This window comes from Symphalangus syndactylus, chromosome 7 (genome assembly GCF_028878055.3).
Source record: "Symphalangus syndactylus isolate Jambi chromosome 7, NHGRI_mSymSyn1-v2.1_pri, whole genome shotgun sequence".
NCBI lineage: Eukaryota > Metazoa > Chordata > Mammalia > Primates > Hylobatidae > Symphalangus > Symphalangus syndactylus.
The window spans coordinates 46,087,506-46,106,528 of NC_072429.2; the positions used below are offsets into that span (position 1 = coordinate 46,087,506).

Consider the following 19,023-nt stretch of genomic DNA (forward strand, 5'->3'; position numbering starts at 1 on the left):
CTAAATTCTTGACAGCAACAATGGAAACCAGTAGACACTGGAATAATATTTACTATGTGCTGTGGGGGTCACACCTAAGATTATACCTCAGAAAAAATGTTTTTCGATAATTATGATGAAATAAAGACATTTTCAGAAAAACAAAACCTGAAATCATTCCTCACCAGCATCTTTGGACTAAAGGAAACTCTCAGAGTATTCTAACACGGAAAGACAATAATCTCTGATGAAAGGTCAGAGGGGCAAGAAGTAAGGAAGAGAAACAAAACTGGTAAATATGTAAGTACATTTAAAACAACATTGATTGTATAAAATAATATTAATATCTTGTGGGGTTTTAAAATATTTTTAAAGTATGACAAAAATAGTATATAAGAGGGATTAAAAAGATTTTAAAAATGTAAGGTCCCTGCATTTCCCAGAAGGAGGAGGGGTTTCAATTAAATTTTGATTTTGATATATCAAGGATACATGCTTAATTTTCTAGGGTAAGCACTAGCTATTTGGAAAAGGGCTTCCAAATAATACAGAAGGAAATGGAGCAATAAAAAGTACAAAAGAAGATCAACAAAGGAAGGAAATACAGACATAAAAATGGTGAGACAAAAATAATGCACAAAAAATTGAAAGATTTGTGCCTAAAGATATCACTAGGTATTGTAAATGTAAACTAAATAAATATTCGAGTTAAAATTTATAGATTATCTAAGAAAGAGTACTTGCTCAGTTATCCATTGCTATATAGTAAACCATTCCAACTACGTAATATCTTAAAACAACTTACTGTTACCTCTCCTGGTTCTGACTCAACTGAGTGGTTCTTGCTTGCAATCAGGTGCAGTAGTGTACTGGTAAATGCTTAACAACTAGGTCTCTGGGAAAAAAGAAAAGCAAAAAGCTCTGTTTTATAGCATTTGCCTATTTCTGTGGCAGAAATACTCCTACCATGGCCAATTTCAAGCTACCAAAGTGACATCATTGAATCCAGAGTTGGGAATAAATTTGCATTATCAGTTCTCATAAGCCAATACAAGAGCCAGCTCTAGCACACTACAGTCACTTGAAGCCTTCTACATTTTTCTGGCACCTAAGCTTGGAAAGATAAGACAACTGGAGACTAGTTAGTAATTTTTCTATCTGTTTGGCTTCTCACAAGTCCAGCTTGAGCTTCTTTACAGTACGACAATCTCAAGGTAGTCAGAATTCTTACATGGTGGCAGGCCTCCCCCAAAACAAATATTCCCAGAGACCAAAGCATAGTGTAAGACTTCTTATGACCTGACTTTATAAATCCCAGAATGTTACTTCCAATATTAAGACCAGTCAACGTTCAAGGAAAGAAAAATTAGACTCTGCTACTCAGTGAGACAGTAGCAAAGAACTTGTGGAATATGCCCATAATACTGAAAGGTTTAAAATAAAAGGCTGGGAAGAGGACATCTCTTGCAAACACAAATGAAAAGAAGAGAAATTAATCAGTATAATTAATATAAAAATACTTCAAAGCAAAAACAAAAATCAGAAAGCAGAATTCTGAAGAAAAGTAAATTAGGAAGCAAAAATAATATCAAGAATGGAAAGGGAAATGTCACTATAGATTCTGTAGAAAGTATGAGCATATAACTGAAAATTTAGATTAAACAGGAAAATACCTGAAAAAATATGATCTACGTAACTGACTCAAGAGTAAATTAAACTCTGAATGGTCCTTATATTATTAAAATTGAGCCAGTAATCAGAAATATTCCCACCAATCAAAATCCTGATACAGATAACTTCAACAGTGAGTTCTCCAATCAAATAAAAAGTAATTCAAAGATTATACAAACTTTTACAGGAAATAGAAAATTTTCTGGAAGTTTTCAAAGATTATTCTTCTTTGTTAAGTATTCAAGTTATGCTAGATTCTTATTTATAACTTGAATACTTAACAAAGAAGAAATTAGGAAGAACAACAAGTTCTATCAGTATCACCTGGAATAAAGATGCAAAAACTTTTTTGAAAATTTAACAAAATAAGTAGTATATAAAAAGGATTATAAATTATAATCAAATTATGTTTATCCAAGGAAGTAGAGGTTGGTTTGCCATAAGAAAATCATGAATCGTAAATTCAACACATTAACATTGCCAAAGAAAAAATTTATACCTCCCTCAAAAGATGCAGATAAAATATTTGATAACATTCAACCTCAATTCTAATGTTTTAATTTTTATGTTAAGACATGGTCTCACTCTGTCACCAGGCTGCAGTGCAGTGATGTGATCACAGATCACAGATCCCTGATCAACCTCCCCAGATCAGGCTATCCTTTTAAAATTAAAAAAAAAAAAAAAGTGGGTAGAATAATTCCTAGAGCTCACAAAGGGCTGGAAATATTTCACATTCCTACCAGTCAGAGAAGAGAGACCTCTTAATGCACAGGGCATTAGGTGGTGTCCTCAGGGAAGTATTGCTGTAATGAAGGCCAAATTAGTGCTACACTAAAAGCTGCTCTGAATGTGTACTAACAAATCTTAAAATGAAGTCTTGAAAGGAATAAATTGGTACCGAGCAACTTAATTTCATGTCAGAACTGAGTCCAAGACTCTTTAAAGCAGAGTTGCTCAACAGTGGAACTACTGACATTTTGAGCTGACTAATTCTTTATTGTTGGGCAGCTGTCCTGTGCGCCGTAGGATGTTTGGCAGCAATTGGATGGTGTTTAGCAGCATCTCAGAGCTCCATTATTAGACGCCAGTAGCAATTCCCTGGTTGTAACAACCAAAAATGTATCCAGGCATTGCCAAATTATCTCCTGGGTGGGGGGTAGAGGGGGCAAAACTGTTTCTTATCAAGAACCACTGCTTTAAAGGAACACACACATGCACACACACACAAAATCCAGCATCTGACAATGTAAAATTCCCAATGTCTAGCATCTTATTAGAGATTACCAGTCATGCAAAACAGCAAGAAAATATATCCATATAAGAAGATAGATCAAAAGAAGCAAACTAAGGACACAAATGTTGAAATTAGCAGACAAGAAAGTTAAAACATCTATTATACATGTACTAATATGCTCAAACATATAGATAAAAAGATGACTATTCTGTGGAGACATGTAAAATAAATTTTAAAAGAGACAAAAAGAATCTTACACAGATAAGAAATAAATGTGGTCTCTGAAATGAAGAATACACTGTTTAGTGTATATGATACTGCAAAAGGAAAAATTAGTGAACTTGGAAAATATAATAAAAGATATTCAAAATGAGGCACAGAGAAAGAAACAATGGACAAAAATAAAGAACGCTTCAATGACCTGTGGGACAGCATCAAAAAATCTAACATATGTGTTACTGAAGTCTCAGACAGGATGGAAGGAAAGAAAAAACTATTAGAAGAAGTATGGTTGAATTTTTCCTGAATTTGATGAAAATGATAAATCCACAGATCCAGGAATATCAACAAACCCCAACAGACTAACATAAAGAAAACCATACTAAAGCACATCACAATCAATCTGCAAAAGTCAAGATAAAAAGAAAATTTTTAACAGTAACCATGAGGGGTGGGGAGAGGAAGACTCATATATAAAAAAGCAAACATCTTATTAGAAACTATGCAAGCCAGAAGACAACTAAATTATATCTTTTAAAAAACTGTCAACTATGCCCAGTGAAAATACTTTTTCAAAAATAAAAATGAGATAAAGGGCCGGGCCCGGTGGCTCACACCTGTAATCCCAGCACTTTGGGAGGCCGAGCCGGGTGGATCACGAGGTCAGGAGTTCGAGACCATCCTGGCTAACACGATGAAACCCCATCTCTACTAAAAATACAAAAAATTAGCAGGGCGTGGTGGTGGGCGCCTGTAGTCTCAGCTACTCGGGAAGCTGAGGCAGGAGAATGGCGTGAACCTGGGATGTGGAGCTTGTAGTGAGCCGAGGTCGCACCACTGCACTCCAGCCTGGGCGACAGAGTGAGACTCTGTCTCAAAAAAAAAGAGATAAAGATATTTCTCAGACAAAAGCTGAGTGAATTTGTTGCCAGAACATATGTACTATAAAAAATATTAAAGAAATTTTTCAGGCAGTAGGAAAGTGATACCAACTGGAAATTTGGATTTACAAAATAATAAACTTCATTGCTAAATGTCTAATGTGTAGAACATGCCTGGCACATAGAGAACACTCAGTAAGTATTTATTAAATGCATTTAATTAATGAATGTTCAATATAGGAGTTGGGAAGACCTTTCTTTCTTTCTTTTTTTTTTTTTCAAGACAAAGTCTTGCTCTGTCACCCAGAGCTGGAGTGCAATAGCAGGACCTCATCTCACTGCAACCTCCACCTCCTGGGTTCAAGCAATTCTCTTGCTTCAGCCTCCCAAGTAGCTGGGATTACAGGCGTGTGCCACCAGGCCTGGCTAATTTTTGTATTTTTAGTAGAGACAGGGTTTCACCATGTTGGCCAGGCTGGTCTCCAACTCCTGACCTCCTGATCCGCCCGCCTCGGCCTCCCAAAGTGCTGGGATTACAGGCGTGAGCCACCGTGCCCAGCTGGGAAGACCTTTCTAACTAAATATGCAGACCTTAAAATCCATAAAAGGAAAAAGATATATTTTAATTCATACATTTTAAAAACATTTGTATATGACAAAATTAGTACAAACAAATGAATAGAAATAATATAGGAGGAAAATATATTTGTGATGCAGATAATAGATAAACACACGACGGCACGTACACCTATGTAACAAACCTGCACGTTCTGCACACATATCCCAGAACTTAAAGTATAATAAAAAAAATATAAAAATAATTTTTAAAAATTTTATCTATAAATAGAGATACTTTTATTTATTTCTGAAGTAAAAGTAACAAAATTAGAGAAATGGAGAACAGATTACTGCTTGCCAGCATTAAGGAGGGAAGCAGATGTGGCTATAAAAAGGTGATATCAAGAATCTGGTTGTTACGGAACTATGTTACTTCTTTACTGTATCAATGTCAATATCCAGGTTGTGGTATGGCCCTGTGTTTTTGTAAGATGTTACTATTGGGGAAAACTTAGTGAAGAATACACAGCATCTCCCTTTACTATTTCTTTCAACAACATGTGAATCTATAATTATCTCAAAATAAAAATTTTAATTAAAAATGTCAAAAAATAAACAGTTAATATCTATAAGGTACAGAGAACTTTTCCAAACTGAAACTAAAAATTTTTTTTCAATAGAAAAGTAGGCAAATAACTTAATGGATAAATCAAAGAAGATCAAATACAAATCAACAAAATACATATGACAATATGCTCAAATTCACTAATGCTATACAGGAATTTAAAATTCAAGTAACAATGAAATATCATTTCATAGAGATCACATTGGCAGAAAGTAAAACCACTATCGCTTCTTGAGATAGAAAGAGTGCTCATAACTGGTTGGGTCCAAAATACTTGGAAGGCAATCCAGTGACATATTTTATAATTAAAATTATTAATATTTTTGATGCATCAATTCCACATCTGATAATCAGTTTTGTATAAATAACACCAATATTTTAGGAAATATATGAAATGATAGCACAGCATAGTTCATGAAGATAACAGAACACTTGACACAAAGTGATTGCCCATCATTAGGTAAATAATTGCACACTTACACTGTGGAATACTACACAGCTTTTAAAACCATTAGATTTGCAGGGACTGCCAAAAGGTACTTTCAGTCACCAATACCTTTTGGAAATCCCTTCAAACTTTGGAAAAGAAATAATAACAAAAAGCCTACCAGGTCTCTCTCTATATATGTATATATACATGTGTGAGTAATTATCTGAATGCAAATAAAAAATTGAAAGCAGAATCACAAGATATTTTTCATGGGATATATGAGGAGGAACACTGATGTGCCTAGAGGACAAAAAAGTAGAGGCAATCAAAACAGGTTAAAAAAAAAAGAAAGAAAAGTGCACTTAAAAAAAGCATTTATGTGAAAAGTTATGCGGCTGTTAAAATAATATCTATGTTGGTATATGTATACATTAGATTAAAAATTTTTTAAATTTAAGATTATGATTAGCCTCATTAAAACAAACATTTCCTAAATGTTTAAGTTCTCACAACGTGAGGAATTTTTTGTAAATGCTCAATTGCATGATAAATACTTAGAACTATTAAGAATACAACAGAAACAAAATGTTCTTGTTTTGCACATTTCATTATGGTTTCTGAGTTCAGATTTCACTCTGAAGGATAATCCAACACATAATGTCCACAGCAGAGTTGTTAGATTCGATAACAACTAGCAAAATTAAAATTAAAGAATAATTTGAAATTGGCAGGAAAGGTGCCTTAAACAAACAACTGCAAGGAAGGCTAATGTGTTTACTAAGACAATTTTTTTAAAATATAAGCTTACCTCTTTCAAGCATTCTGAGTCCTCCTGCCTCTGGCCTGTTCCCTCTGCAGAACCCAGACAAGGAGGAAGGCTGGGACTGAAAGCCATGAGGTCCGTCTTATGCGGGCCCTCCCCAGAGCACACCCTCTGCCGCCTCTGCTGCGAGTACGACCAACTCCCTACCGCGCTGGAGCACACTAGAGTGGGCTTGCCCGGCGCGCCCGCGCCCTCGGTGGGCGGCGCCGAGCACCGCAGCGCAGTATACAGCAGCAGCGTGAGCACCAACAGGCTGGACACCGCGCAGATGGCAATGATCAAGTAAACATTGACATCCACCAGCGCCGCTTCTGGACCCACAGCACCTGCCGACGCCCTCGACGACGCCTGTGGCGCTTGGCCGCTCTCCACCAGCGACAACAGCACCGTTGCCGTGGCCGTCAGCGCGGGCTCACCGTGGTCCTTCACCAGCACCAGAAGGCGGTGGCGCAGCGCGTCCACCTCGTCCAGAGTGCGCGTCGTGCTGATCTCGCCAGTGTACAGCCCCACGCGGAACGGGATGCGCGCGCCGACCGCCGCCAGCTGCAATTCATACGAAAGCCACGCATTGTAGCCCGAATCGGCGTCCACCGCGCGCACCTTCGCCACCACGTGGCCTGCACCCACCGACCGCGGCACCAGCTCGCTCACTGTGCCTCCCGCGCTGCCAGCCCCGGGCGTCAGCAGCGCCGGCGCGTTGTCGTTCTCGTCCAGCACGAACACCTGCAGCGTCACGTTGCTGCCCAGAGGCGGCACGCCCGCATCGCGCGCGCTCACCTGGAACTGCAGCAGCTCCAGTTCTTCGTGGTCCAACGGCTGCAGCGCGTACACCTTGCCGCTCTCCGCGTGCACCGACACGTAGCTCGACAGCGCGCGCTCGCCCACCCGCCGCTCCACCAGCGAGTAAGAGACCAGAGCGTTCTCCTGTGCGTCCGCGTCCTGCGCAGACACCGTGAAGATGTGGCAGCCCGGCGGACTGTTTTCCTTCACGAATACCGTGTACTCGGGCTGCGCAAACGCCGGCGCGTTGTCGTTCACGTCGGCCACCCCCACGGACACACTGGCCGTGGCCCATAGCGAAGGCGAGCCCCCGTCCCGCGCGGTCACCACCAGTTCATAGGCTGATACGCTCTCGCGGTCCAGGGCGCTGTCCAGCACTAATGAGTAGTAATTCTTGTAGGTGGACACCAGCTTGAAGGGGACGTGCGGCGTCAGGGTGCAGGTGACCTGTCCATTTGAGCCAGAGTCCCGATCGGACACACTGATTAGGGCAATGATGGCGCTAGGCTGAGTGTCTTCTCTGATGGGAAGTGACAAAGAAGTGATGGCAACCTCTGGGGCGTTATCATTTACATCTAGTACTTCCACCAAAAGGGTACAATGACCCGCCATTGGAATATTTCCTTTGTCAACTGCCTCCACGGATATTTCATACAATTTCTTTTCTTCGAAATCTAGTTTGCCTTTTGTCCTAATTTCTCCATTGTTCGGATTTATGGTAAATGCATATACCACTGCAGGCGATACAGGCCTTCTAAATGAGTAAACTATATCTCCATTTGTACCATCATCAGGATCTGTGGCATTTAGCTTGATCACTAATGTTCCATTGAATGCGTTCTCTAACACCGTCACTTTATAAACGGATTGGTAAAATTCCGGGGCGTTGTCATTCACGTCCAGAATCGTGATGAGCAGCTGAACTGTGCCAGTCAGCTCGGGTTTACCTCCATCACTGGCTGTCAGTAATAAACTATGTTCCTGAATTTCCTCTCTGTCCAGTGTTTTCCTCAGTACAAGTGATAATGAAGACATTTGCTCAAGACTATTTTGTGCGTCCAAAGTGAAATAATCGTTGGGATCCAGTCGGTAGGTCAATGCCGAGTTTACTCCAATATCTGCATCGGATGCGCCATCTAGTGGAAATCGAGTTTCCGGAGGTCTAGATTCTGCAATGATTATTCGTTTCTTGCTTTCAGGGAATATGGGCGGGTTGTCGTTAATGTCCCTCACCTTCACCTCCACATGGAAAACCTGCAGTGGCCTGTCCACGATCACCTCCAGGTGCATGCTGCACTCCGCGCTCCCCCCACACAGCTCCTCGCGGTCGATCCGAGAATTCACAAACAAAATGCCATTCTGCAGATTTACCTCCAGAAGGTCCCCGTGTGTTTTGGACGCCACCCGGAACAGGCGCGGCACCAGCTCCGCCAGCTCCAGCCCCAGGTCCTGAGCGATGCGGCCCACAAAGGTGCCGTGTTTTGCTTCCTCGGGGACGGAGTAGTGGAGCTGGCCACTACCCGTCTCCCAGGCTGCGAGGATCAGAAGCCAGAGCAGTAGTTGCCGCGGTCTTGGGCCTCCTTGCCAGGAAGACAGCATGGTACACTCCAAAAACCTCAGAGCTATCTGCAATACATACAACGCCTTACCTCAAACTGCCTCTCAAGGCCCAATTTTTATGGCTTCCTAGTGCGGAAGGATTCGCAAGAAGTATTCCGCTTTCTGCTATATTTTCTGCAGGAAGAAACGGCGGCTCTTTCTTCGCGGAAACGTTCTCAGTGAAGAGCGACACCATGCGCATGAACGTGTAAGTGTAAGTATGACTCAGTCTTCATATTTTCCATTGATGTAGTTTTTTTCCCCTTGCATTTCCTGACATTTTCACTGCAAATATGTAATTGAAGATTAAATGTTTACCTTCCCAGAAACAGCAAATCACTGCATTCTGCTCAACATTTTATATTAGCTGACAATTGGTTGATGAGTTTCATTTTGCCACAAATTTACTTTTCCATGTGTAAGAATTCCATGCAGAACTTTAAGACAAAGAATATTCGACACTCGTTTTGGGACAATTGATCGGTAGTTTTGCATAGTCATGTAGGTTTTTGTGGTACTGTCCTCTTCCTGTAATATTTTTCAAGACCTCCTCACACAACAGCCATCGACTCCAAAAGGAAACATAACAATCACATAAGAATAAAATCGGTGAAGGTGAAAAATATTGGTAACTGATATATCAGATTTTGAATAAATACATCATATTTATAAATTTCCTTCAATGTGACTTGAGATGTAGATATTTATATTCAAAAGAAAGTGTTCAGTCAATATGTGTGGGATTTTGTACGTGAGTGTGTGTATGTGCATAAACACAATAATTTAGACACAACAATGCTCTAAGGTTTTCGATTCTGTTTTTATAAAATATGCCTGGAACTAATATCCTATTTACTTAGTAGAATTTAACTTACCGCCGCCGGCTGCAATTTATACGAAAGCCACTCACTGTAGCCCGAATAGGCGTCCTGGTTAAACAGAATTTAACCAGTAGGTTAAATTTTCCATTTTCTCTCTTCATCTTACTTCATCATCACTGAGTAAAACCTTGCCGTCATTTAAATTGACTTTAATTTTCCAAGAAACAATAGCTAGACAAAGATGTTAGCATATCTTTAGCGAGGAAAAAAGGAAGAGGATCTTACTTTTATCTGTTGTTATAACTATCTCTACCAAGCCACAAAATCCCAGGCGAAATGGTGTAACGAAAAATATATCATAGCTCCAATAATTATCTGGCCTGTTCTGTGCACAACTCTATAGGAAATGACTGTTGGGTTTATTTCCATAGCTCTGCTCTCCTCTGAAAATTTAGGCAGGGTATTTGGTATTCTCTTACCCTCATCATCCTCTCCTGCTCCATTACTTTTACTAACATAGTATTTCTCTTCTAATTCTTTCTATCTGGCCCTGCATTTCTTTATTTACCTTTTCACATAATTAGACTACATAGTCAACCATTTAAAATATGCCGTTCCAGACACTCTAGAGTCATTCACCTATTTATATTACTCCTCTAACATTCTTTTTAGCCTCCAACATGCAGTTACCCTGACAATCCATTTTCTCTATTCTTCCTATTAAGCTGCTCAATATTGTCACTTAACCATGACTATTCTCTTCAAACTTACTCTCACCTTTACCTCAGTTGGGCTCTCAAGTGAATTCATAATTAATTCCTCCCTCTCGCTTACAGAGATTCTTCCATATTCTCTTCCCTCTCTTCTCAAATTCTCAACGTCATTTCCATCAGTTCACTTTCAGATGATTCACACATTGAGAGATGTGACAAAACAGAAATTCAATTGCTCTCTTCTTGTGTCATTTTTCCTTGTATCATCTGTTTTCATTTTCTACTAGTTGTAAGGAAAAACTGTTCCCACTTTTAAGGTCAACCATATGCTCTTAAAAATTATTTTCTATTCTCTCATAGTTTTCATCTAAATTCACCTGCTGCCTGTCTTATTTTTAGTATCTTATTTTATTTATTTATTTATTTTGAGACAGAGTCTTGCTCTGTCGCCCAGGCTGGAGTACAGTGGCGCGATCTCTGCTCACTGCAAGCTCCGCCTCCCAGGTTTACGCCATTCTCCTGCCTCAGCCTCCTGAGTAGCTGGGACTACAGGCGCCCGCCACCACGCCTGGCTAATTTTTTGTATTTTTAGTAGAGACGGGGTTTTACCGTGTTAGCTAGGATGGTTCTCGATCTCCTGACCTCGTGATCCGCCCGCCTCGGCCTCCCAAAGTGCTGGGATTACAGGCGTGAGCCACCGCGCCCAGCCTAGTATCTTATTTTTTACTTGTTTCTTTCACTCACACTGTGAAGACAGTCAAACATCTTTAACTAAAATATGTATACGTACACACATGCACATACACTAATTTAAACGTTCTACTTCTGGTGGAAAACCTATTCTGTTTATCTTTTTCCCTTCACGTTTAACTTCTAACATATACTTAATATATTGCACTTTGAGCTTTATTTCAGCTTCCTGTTGTCTATCCTCCTATGATTTTAAGCCTACTGTAATAGGTTGAATTGTGGTCCCCAAAAAGTTATGCCCACATCTTAATCCCTGGAACTTGTGGATTTTACTTTATATGGTGAATGATATGATTAAGGATCTTGAAAGGCGTTTGTCCTGGATTATCCAGATGGGCCCTAAATACAATCACATGTACCTTTGTAAAACCAACACATAGAGAGAGACATGGAGAGGAGGGGGCAATGTGACCATGAAAGCTGAGAAGGCTGAGATAGGAGTGGTGCAGCCACAAGCCAAGGAACACCAACAGCCAACAGAAACTGAAAGAAACAAAAGTCAGATTCTTCCCTGACGCCTCCAAAGAGAGTATAACCCTGACAACACCTTAATTTTGGACTTCTGGTCTCCAATACTGAGACATAATAAACTTTTGTTGTTTTACAGCACCCAGTTTGTGTTCGTTTGTTATAGCAGCCACAGGAAGTGACACACTTACCCACCTAAGTACCTGGACACATTGTTTTTCACTTTTCAATGTCTATCTTGGCAATTTTATTCTTTCATGGATTATTTTTTTCTCTAAAGGAGTTGTTCCCAAAATCTATATCAATAATCTCTTCTGAGATCCAGACCCATATTTCCAATCACAACGGTATTCTCTTAGGACCTCAAAGTAACATTTTCTTACATGTTCATCTCCATTCCCTACCTGCTCAAATACACACAAACTGTTTCTCCAACCTTATTCTGCAAGTTGGTTAATGGCAATCTCATCTTCTCAGTTGAACAAACTGAAAGAGTGAGAGTCACCTTCTACTTTTGTTTTTCTCTTATCATTTGTATTGAGTCTGTCATTATCTGGCTGCTTCTACTTTGCCAGTGCCTCTTGTATATGTCTTTTTCAATTCATTTCTACTGCCATAATTTAAGTCTCCATTACTTGATACCTAATTTATTAGAAAAGAAATAGCTTTCCTGCCTTCACAATCTCCCCTGCTCTAATCCTTCAATTACACCATATACTGTGCAGTTGTTCATACTTATCTCTCCATCTGTAACACTTTCTTGGTAAAATGTTATCTATCTTTCAAGACACTCTTCAATAAAACATTATCTGATTTCTAGGGCTTACTCCCATTTCTAAGATAGAGGGGAATGCCCAGGTAATACATTTCAATACCATATATTTATTTAAAATTATTGATTGAAGCTGGGAGTAGTGGAGCCTGCCTGTAGTCCCAGCTACTTGGAAGGCTGAAATGGAGGATCACTTGAACTCAGAAGTTCTAGTCCAGCCTGTGCAACATAACAAGACCCCCATATGTTTTTAAAAGGTGATTGAACATATACTATATTCCAGATCCTAAACTAAAGATATGTAAGAAAGTAGATATAAGGCTGGAAATTTTAATGCCTTTACTACCAGGCTGGGGTATGTAAGACTTTATTCTCTGCTTAAGGAGAAGCCTCTGGATATTTTTGTAGAAATAGAAAGTTAAAATATGTAAAATGCACATTAGAAGATTCACTTGGTAATAGGCACAGTGCAGTGGTATACTATGATAAGTTTGGGATCATCTGAAACTGGTTTGAGCCACAGTTGGTTACCAACTGTACTGTATGGTACAGATGGTTAAATATTTTTAAATTGAGAAATGATTTTATTATATTTCATGTAAATAAGAATAGTACAGTAGCTATTCCTACTTGAAATAAAAAGGTATTTTGTGAGCAATGAAGAAAATCATTCATCATATGTCAGACATATCATTTATATTACTGTGATAATACCTGGAATATAATGTGAAAATATCTAGATTGTACTGAAATTAGAATAGTGATCAAGAAGGCTATTTTAAAAGCCTAAGCATGTGAGGAAGAGTTAAAGAATCCATTAATGGTATCTAGGAACTCTTTGTACCATTCTTGCAACTTACCTGTAATCTTGAAATTATGAACAAATTAAATTTTTAAGTTATCAAACATCTGGCCAGTTTTTAATCTAATATACTGTTTTGTTTCAAGGTTCATCAGTCATATAAAATATTATAGAAAAAGAAAAATATTGAGTGTGGTGCTCCATGGCCTTCATTGTACCTACATATTTCCTTCATTCATATTAGACAAATACATAAAAGTTCAAAACGAGTAAGAATGACCAAGAAAGATGAGACATTCGATAGTTTAAATAATAAAATCATAAAGAAAAATGAGAGAATGTAGTTATAACCTAAACGGAAGTTCTTCAAGGAAACAAATATATCTAAATAATATTAATAACTTACTTCACTGGGAGGATTTAAACAATCTTCTCGAGACAGCTGAAGGCTTGGGCTGAAGGCCATGAGGTCCGTCTTGGGCGGGCTCTCTCCAGAGCACACCCTCTGCCTCCTCTGCTGCGAGTAAGACCAACTCCCCACGGCGCTGGAGCACACCAGCGTGGGCTTGCCCGGCGCGCACCCGCTAACGGTGGGCGGCGCTGAGCACCGCAGCGCAGTGTACAGCAGCAGCGTGAGCACCAGCAGGCTGGACACCGCACAGATGGCGATGATGAGGTACACGTTAATATCCACGAGAGCCGCTTCAGGATCCACAGCGCCCACTGAGGCCCGCGACGACGCCTTTGGGGCCTGGCCGTTCTCCACCAGCGACACCAGCACCGTGGCCGTGGCCGTCAGCGCGGGCTCACCGTGGTCCTTCACCAGCACCAGCAGGTGGTGGCGCGGAGCGTCCGCCTCATCCAGGATGCGTGTCGTGCTGATCTCGCCAGTGTACAGCCCCACGCGGAACGGGATGCGCGCGCCGACCGCCGCCGGTTGCAACTCGTAGGACAGCCAAGCGTTATAGCCGGAGTCAGCGTCCACTGCGCGCACTTTCGCCACCACGTGGCCCGCACCCACCGACCGCGGTACCAACTCGCTAACTGCGCCTCCCGCGCTGCCAGCCCGAGTCGCCAGCAGTGCCGGCGCGTTGTCGTTCTCATCCAGCACGAACACCTGCAGCGTCACGTTGCTGCCTAGAGGCGGCACGCCCGCGTCGCGCGCGCTCACCTGGAACTGCAGCAGCTCCAGCTCCTCGTGGTCTAGCGGCTGCAGCGCGTACACCTTGCCGCTCTCCGCGTGCACCGACACGTAGCTCGACAGTGCGTGCTCGCCCACCCGCCGCTCCACCAGCGAGTAGGACACCAGCGCGTTCTCCTGCGCGTCCGCGTCCCATGCCGACACCGTGAAGATGTGGCAGCCCGGCGGGTTGTTCTCCTTCACGAACACTGTGTACTCGGGCTGCTCGAACGCAGGCGCGTTGTCGTTCACGTCGGCCACCTCCACGGACACGCTAGCCGTGGCCCACAGCGAAGGCGAGCCCCCGTCCCGCACGGCCACCACCAGCTCATAGGCCGACGCGCTCTCGCGGTCCAGAGAGCTGTCCAGCACCAACGAGTAGTAATTCTTGTAGGTGGACACCAGCTTGAAGGGAACATGAGGTGTCAGTGAGCAGATGACCTGTCCATTGGCTCCAGAGTCACGATCTGACACGCTAATCAGGGCAATGACGGTACCCACCTGAGCATCCTCTTGCACAGGGAGCGACAGTGAAGTAACCATTACTTCAGGGACGTTGTCATTCACGTCCAGAACTTCCACCAGGACCATGCTGTGACCTGCCATGGAAGGAATCCCTTTATCAATGGCGTTAACCTGAATTTCATAGGCATTATTCTCTTCAAAATCCAGTTCACCATAAATTCTAATTTCACCTGTGTCTGGATTTATTGAAAACATACATTTCTCACTCACTGGCAAAATCATTTTGATCCCATAGGAAATTTCTCCATTAAGTCCTTCGTCTGGATCGGAAGCATTTAGTTGGATCACTCTCGTGTCGTTTTGGACATTTTCAGACAACACTACTTTATAGCTGGGCTTATCAAATGCCGGACCATTGTCATTCACATCCAGGACGGTTATTTGAATCTGAACAGACCCTGTTAGTTCTGGTTTACCGCCGTCGATTACCATCAGCAATAAATTGAGTTTTGGCGTTTGCTCTCTGTCCAATAACTTCCGAAGAACTAATTCAGGCAATATACTTTTATCTTTTTTTGTTTTTATTTTAAGCTCAAAATGCTCATTTAGACTTAACGCATAGGTCAAAAGAGAGTTTACGCCGATATCCGCATCAAAAGCGCCCTCTAGAGGAAAATGAGAGTCCAGAGGCGCAGATTCAGAAACAGGTACCTTTTGTTCCCTTTCTCTGAACACCGGGGGGTTGTCGTTAATGTCCTTCACCTCCACGTCCGCATGGAAAACCTGCAGCGGCCTGTCCACGATCACCTCCAGGTGGATACTGCACTCCGCGCTCCGCCGGCACAGCTTCTCGCGGTCGATCCGAGAATTCACAAACAAAATACCATTCTGCAGATTTACCTCCAGAAGGTCCCCGTGTGTTTTGGACGCCACCCGGAACAGGCGCGGCACCAGCTCCGCCAGCTCCAGCCCCAGGTCCTGAGCGATGCGGCCCACGAAGGTGCCGTGTTTGGCCTCCTCGTAGACAGAGTAATGGAGCTGGCCGCTTCCCACCTCCCAGGCTGCAAGGAGCAGAAGCGACAGCAGCAGACGCTGGGATCCCGGGCCTCTTGGCCCGATAATCACCATTGCAGAAAATGAGGGCCTCTGAGTTGGGACAATCAGTTTTAAGGTATCGCTTGCCTGAGGTATTTTATGAGCAGTCACCCTTTTCTGTAAGTACATATTTAGTAAATTTTTTCCAGCATCACAGTCAATATGGAGTCGATCCTATTCCGTGAATGAATGGAAAGTGGGTGCGGAGAAAAAATTTTCCTGTAGCGACATCATGTGACTGATTATGTAAGTACAAGAAAGATCCTGAGGTTCTTTTCGGTTTAGCCACTTCCTGGGTCACTCTTAATTCTATTGTTTCGACTTTGGGATATTTTTCACGGATCATTTATAAATGCGGGTTTAGTTAACATACATGATATTAGTAACAAAACATTAACAATTTTATTGCACTGTAGTTTAAAAATGTTTTCTTTTTCAAAGTAGAAATCTTTCAAATACAGTAGGCTAGAACCTATACTTTATCATGGAAAATGATATACAGAATAATATACAGCACCCCTCCCCTTATATACCTTACAATTCACAGTTTCAGTAACTTTTAACCTTCACAAGCGCTCCATCGTAAGATTTTAGAGAAAGTTAGGAATTTTGTATTTAACAAAGGATAAAAAACTAAAATATGTCTAATACCAAACAATATTTCATTTATATAAATTGTCTTATTCATAAATCTGATGAAAGTTAGAATTCATCATAAATATGGAGAGTGTTATTGTTTTGGTCCCTTGATGCTTGAATGTGATAACTTTTCACATAACTGCTCTCATTTCCATAACATGTTAAAACAAATCTTAGGAATAGATTCTGGAAAGTTTTACTCTAGCAAAAGTAAAGCACTTTAATGTAAAATGTTCAGTTGAAGCCCCCAAATTTCACACTATCCCGAAGCAACAATAGAGCACTAAAATGAGAAAGAGCTCTTAAAGGGTTTTGGAGCCTAATCTCATTGACTAAAGTCAAGAGAATGTGAACTTGATATCAACCTTTTGCTTTTTCTCTAAATCTTCCCCTACAGGTCATTTAGTAGTTAAGACATGCTTCTCTTCAGAAAATCAGAATGGTGACTGTGATGCAAGGGGAATCAAAAGACCTTTCATGAGATTATTCATTAATTCAAGATCAGCTTTAAGAGAAAAAAAGCACAGATAAGATTCTACAACTCATTGTGAACAAGTACACATAGATTTTGTAAGTCTATTAATACTCAAGTCAAAATCTTTAAACCAATAATTTGTTGCCATTCATTGCTATTACATATAATAATAAAGGCAACTGAAATATGACACCTTTACAACACCAGGAAAGAATAACCAAGAATGGCTCTACAAGTTTAAGATAACTTAAATCAACTATAAAACGTTAAGTAATTAAAAACGTATTTGAATTTTGATGTCATCAGGCTAATTATTTAAATTGTCTAATATTACCACCAAGTTTCTTTCCCATTTTTCATTTTCAAAAGTGGTCAATGTACCATATATGCTAAGGAACTTTAATTTTAAAAAAATAGGCTGTGCACAGTGACTTACACCTGTAATCCCAGCACTTTGGGAGGCTGAGGCAGGCAGATTACCTGAGGTCAGGAGTTCAAGACCAGCCTGGCCAACATGGTGAAAACCCATCTCTACTAAAAATATAAAAATTAGCCAGGAGTGGTGGTGCACGCCTGTAGTTCCAGCTTCTCGGAAAGCTGAGGCAGGAGAATTGCTTGAACATGGGAGGTGGAGATTGCAGTGAGCCGAGATTGCGCCACTGCACACCAGCCTGGGTGATAGAGCAAGACTCTATCTCAAAAAGAAACAAATAGTAATAGTGTGTTATGTAGTTCTCACATACTCTTTGACCTAAACAAATTGTTAAGCCAATAGGAACATCTAAGTTTAGCCTAATACTTAAACAACTAAACTAGAAAATAAATTGGAATTATAATTTTATACCATAGAATGCAACCTTGGCATTAAGTATAAAAGACACAACTTTGCAGAAATCAGTCCAAGTAATTTGAATTATCTAAAATGCAAATTGGTTATTTATGTGATATAAAATAATAATTTACAAAATTTTAACCTGTACTGAAAACATTCCCAAGTCTTTAAAAGATGTTCAGTTATTCCAAAAACTTCATCTGGAGATGAGTAATGTATGCCCTATCTAATATTCACATTTATTATATTTGTGAAGTTTCATAAGTGGTATGATGGTTTAATCACTTTTGAGCCTGAAATATTTTATATTTTTATATTGTTGCCTTCTCTTTAATACTTAAAGAATGTTTTTAGCCAATGAATATTAAGATACAAAAGTTCTCGATCTAAAGTCTATGAATAGGCTTCAGCATAGACTCTGAATATTGTGCCAAACAGTATGTTATGCATCTATAAGGGGGGAAATAGCTAGATATGATTCTCAAGGAAGTCTGTAATTCCACCACTCTACATGTAGTAAGAATAACTAAATATGAAGAATGACTCAGAAGTAAATGATCTTTGCTCAAATCTTCAGATGGGATGATACTACGTGGAAAGAAAATTTCAAAAACATTAGAGATAAGGCATTGCAAGATAGAGCAGTTACAATGTGAGATGAATGAAACTGATAATTGTCAGTAGGTACTCACATTAATATATTTAATTTTTTCTCTGCTAGATGAATCTGAAAAACTTATGGAAGAATGCCAACTAGCATATATTGTAGATAATATAGCCCTATATGCATGTCTTTAGAAGTTTAGATAATTTGAATAATTTTATTTACCTAGTTTCCTTTGGAATCATAAATCATGCCATTTTGTTTGAGTATCCAGTAGTTGACAAATGTCTTGCCTATTCATGGAACAAAATCAAGAACAGGCAAAAAAATTATTTTTTCGGATGGGGGTCTCACGATGATAGCTCACTGTCGCCCTGAACCCCTGGGTTCAGGGGATCCTCTCATGTCAGCCTCCCAAGAAACTGGGACTACAGGCGTGCACCACTAGGTCTGGCTAATTTTTTAATTTTTTGTTGAGACAGGATCTCGCTATGTTGTCCAGGCAGGCCTTGAACTCTTGGGCTCAAGCAATTCTCCTGCCTCAGCCTCCCAAATAGCTGGGATTACAGGCCTGAACCACTTTGCCTGGCAAGAACATGTAGAAT

General features: G+C 40.6%; 1 protein-coding gene across 16 annotated transcripts in view; it reads right to left on the reverse strand.

The window, feature by feature from the left end:
* LOC129486279 (protocadherin alpha-C2) overlaps positions 1 to 19,023 on the reverse strand; it is a 223,610-nt gene that overhangs the window by 122,849 nt on the left and 81,738 nt on the right. The window contains exon 1 of one of the 16 annotated variants that reach the window (XM_055285935.2): positions 13,535 to 16,509. The exons of 12 other annotated variants lie outside the window; for them this stretch is intronic. In XM_055285935.2, the coding sequence (XP_055141910.1) occupies positions 13,535 to 15,997 (2,463 nt within the window). In that variant the 5' untranslated portion in view covers positions 15,998 to 16,509. Of the gene's footprint in view, positions 1 to 6,408; positions 13,512 to 13,534; positions 16,529 to 19,023 lie in introns of those variants that run through there. 3 more of the 16 variants (XM_055285942.2, XM_063642733.1, XM_063642734.1) reach the window with 3 other exon arrangements.